This window comes from Octopus bimaculoides, unplaced genomic scaffold (genome assembly GCF_001194135.2).
Source record: "Octopus bimaculoides isolate UCB-OBI-ISO-001 unplaced genomic scaffold, ASM119413v2 Scaffold_255331, whole genome shotgun sequence".
Lineage (NCBI taxonomy): Eukaryota > Metazoa > Mollusca > Cephalopoda > Octopoda > Octopodidae > Octopus > Octopus bimaculoides.
The window spans coordinates 327-3910 of NW_026314928.1; the positions used below are offsets into that span (position 1 = coordinate 327).

The following is a 3584-nucleotide window of genomic DNA, read 5'->3' on the forward strand; positions in this document are numbered from 1 at the left end:
CTCTCAAAGCTAGCCCCCTAAAAACAGACTAAACTATAGATCATGATTTCGTAATTATTGCAGTAATATGCACCTCTTACTCATCAGTTCAGTATGGTCAAGACACATAAAAAAAAAAAAGATCAACATACCAGACGAACACTTCATATATTCAGCATAGTACATAGAAGATTGTTTATCCCTATATATCTATACATCTAAGACAGAAAAGTGTCATTTGTGACAGATTTGGTTATTATTTTTAACATGTCTAATAATCATGCATAAGCCATCGCAGTGTTGAACTAAGCTGTTGAGATATTAGTAGTATACTCACCAATTTTGAAATCCTCAGCAGCCACTCGTCCGATATTAGGAACTGATGGATAAAGCCGTTGAACTTCCTTGAAGAAACATTAGAATCATTATTATTATTATTATGAAAGAGCAGTGCATGCCATCAAAGTGACACTGGAGTACAATAATACGAAGCCCAATATACCCATCATGACTACCTGTCTGATAAGGGTACACACGGCACATGATCACAACCATATGTGCGCGACATGGTGATCTCATATCAAGATAAACAACGCATGACCTTGCAGTTAGAATTTTCTTCAGGTCGAGTAGTCCATCCCGCTCAAAAGGTCCCCTGAATAAGGTTTGTTTAAGGATGATGAACGAAACACCGATGTTTCCAGAGGTGAATTATCCAAACCCTAAAGAATTCCTCTCAACACATGGCTATGATGCTTCCCCAGTATTTCTGCTCGTGATTAAAGATGCACATATCGTCAGCCACCCAGGGACATGCTCAATTGGTTACGGTCAAGCAATTGACAAGTAAATCTGTGGCATTGAGCAGAATATTTGCTATAGCCCATTTTTTTTTATATTAAGACATAACAATGTACATGGTAACACTTTCAATCAGTTAAGATGAGAAGCCATGAGAGCCAGTGTCTCTTATTATCATTATTACTATCATCATCGTCGTCGTCGTCGTCGTCGTTATGTGAGGACGCCTAATGGTTAGGTTGTTGCACTTACGATCACGAGATCACGGTTTCAATTCCTAAACCGGGTGTTGTGTTGTGTTCTTGAGCAAAACACTTTATCTCATGTTGCTCTATGGTGACTTCGGCACATGACGTGTGCTGCAATGCGAACCTGTTCAGGCAACATCGATTTGATGTGTGACAGGAACATTTGATCACTATAAACAAATCAGTGTTCGGCTAAATCTGAACGCTCATTCGACGTCTTCGACGAGAGAATATTTCATTATTAATTCACATTATTTACATTGGACGGATATGTGTTCTCATCTTGTTTGTTGTTACCACAACGTTTCCGTTGATTTATTCTCCAGCCTTCATAAGGTGTCCTGGTAGAATTTTGAACCCAGCCCTGGGTTCTCATTCCAAAGGTATTTTTTTGCTGATGTTATTATTATTATTATTATTATTATTATTATTATTACTATTATTATTATTTATTTATTTATTTATTTAAGGCACTGCCTGGAATTGAACTTGGAATCTTAGATTAGTAACCCGCGCTTTCAATCATTACGCTATATACCCACGGGCATATAACGTAATGGCTAAGAGCGCAGGCTACTAACCCAAGATTCCAAATTCAATTCCATGTAATGCCTTGAATAAATAATAATAATAATAATGATGATGAAATTTGATACAAAATTGTCATAACTTGAATGATTTAAAAGGCTACTTAATTTTAACGCATCATAATATAATAAAATATTGAATATTACCGTATTTGGTGGTATGTAAGGTAAACATCTTTTGCCAAAAGAATGTCTTTAAAAAATCGCCCCGGGTCCTATAAACGTAGTGGGACTCCCGTACGCTTTAATGTAGTAAAACCTTTTTTTCGTAATACGTGCTACTGGGACTGGGGTGCGTCTAACATGCCCGTATGTCATTAAAGCTATCGATTACGGTACTTCCATGTTTTGTTTTACTGCTTATCAATGAAAGATGAAAACTTGATTAATTTGACAAAATGGTAATCGCATATAACAAATATGTTTAACTTCTTTTATGTTATAATTATTCGTAAAATTTCTCTTTACCTTGATAACACATTCCAGATAAACTAGTTTCTTAAGGTTGGTCAGTGTAGGTTCTTCATTTTCATCTTGAATAAAAAAAATATATTTTATTTTGACAAACAGAGAACTTTATGGCAACGTATCAAGTAATTTCTAGGGCATGAAATCGGAGATTATTTTCAGTTTTGTATATTCGCTGTTGACCTACAAAAAATTGTTCTAGTTTTTGTCATGCAAAGAGCGTAAAAGCAATACCTACTTTCATAATTTGATAGTAATTTTATTCTGGCAGAGAAATAATGTAATCCATCTCTTTATAATTGCCTTTTTTATTGTAGGCTTTATCTCTCAATCTAATTCTTCCCTTCTTTCGTATTTCCTTTTACAGGGGTCATACTTTTGGGTTGCTTTGCTTTGAAACTCAACTGTACCGAGCTTCTCAGCTCATCCAGTATGTGCAGGGTTTTCATCAGTGTGTTCTCAAAAAAAATGCCGACAATGCTACACCGTACACGCAAATGTATTGTTTGGGAGCGGATGTTCAATATGAGTGAAGAGATTTGACAAGTGTATGAGTATAGATGTGTAGGCTAGCGATGGCTCTTGGAGCGTGTAATCGCTCGGCGAGTGGTATGAAAGCATGTTGGTGGGGAGGAGACAACGGACGTATGTGTGAAGGGAAAAAAAGATAGAGAAGAAAATGAGATAGAAGGGTAATGTGAAGGGTTTGATAGACGAATGCAAATGTATGACAAAATTACATAGGAGTGTGAAATGTTTAACTAAGAGTGAAGATTTGGACTAAAATGTGAAAATGTGAGAACAAGAGGGAAAATCTATAAATACTTTAAAGACAGGAAAATCTGAAAAACTTGTAAAAACAACATACAATTGGCAAAAGGACCAGAGGGTTTCGTAGAATGTCAAAAGAATGGTAAGAAACTGGTAGATCCCACACAGGGGAGAAGATAACTGTAGCGAAAAGCTAGTAAAATACTCGGAGGAGAAATAGCCATGTTGATAAGGTTCAATTCTAGAAGTGACATACGTAGTGTAAAAGAAAAATTACAGTATAATCAAACTTGCTTATTTTGAAAATCAGTTTTGTGCAATTTTTCAGTCATCCTCTGATAAAAACCTTAACTGAAGATGAACTCCAACCGTAATCCCTAACCCTTAAATATACACCTTAATTTTAATCAGTAACACTTGCCGTAAAACCTAACCCTTAAACCGAAATGAGCCACCTAATTGCTCAGTACACACCACCACTATTCTCCCCACCCCAACCCGTCAACAGCCGTTTCACGAGCTTGCCAATCTAATCCTTGTACTCTTCGCGTGCCGGAAAAGACGAGTTTAATTTTCAAGACGAGTTCAGCCTATGAGAGCCGACTAAATTAAAGTGCAGACAGCTTACTTTATCATTGTTTGTTTACCTAACGAACTATGTTCGATTCGATCTGGATGACCCACTGTCATTGTCACAAGTCTGTATATATATATATATATATATATATAT

At 36.2% G+C, this 3584-nt stretch overlaps 1 protein-coding gene across 1 annotated transcript in view; it reads right to left on the reverse strand.

The window, feature by feature from the left end:
* Nucleotides 1-316: 316 nt before the first annotated feature.
* The window catches only part of LOC106883009 (cytochrome P450 4C1), a gene marked incomplete at its 3' end in the record, with an annotated part of 4371 nt that continues 1103 nt past the window's right edge, over nucleotides 317-3584 (reverse strand). Inside the window, exons 3-4 of the mRNA XM_014933870.2 lie at nucleotides 2084-2148; nucleotides 317-383 (exon numbers count right to left, since the gene is read on the reverse strand). Coding sequence (XP_014789356.1) covers nucleotides 317-383; nucleotides 2084-2148 — 132 coding nt within the window. The remainder of the gene's footprint in view (nucleotides 384-2083; nucleotides 2149-3584) is intronic.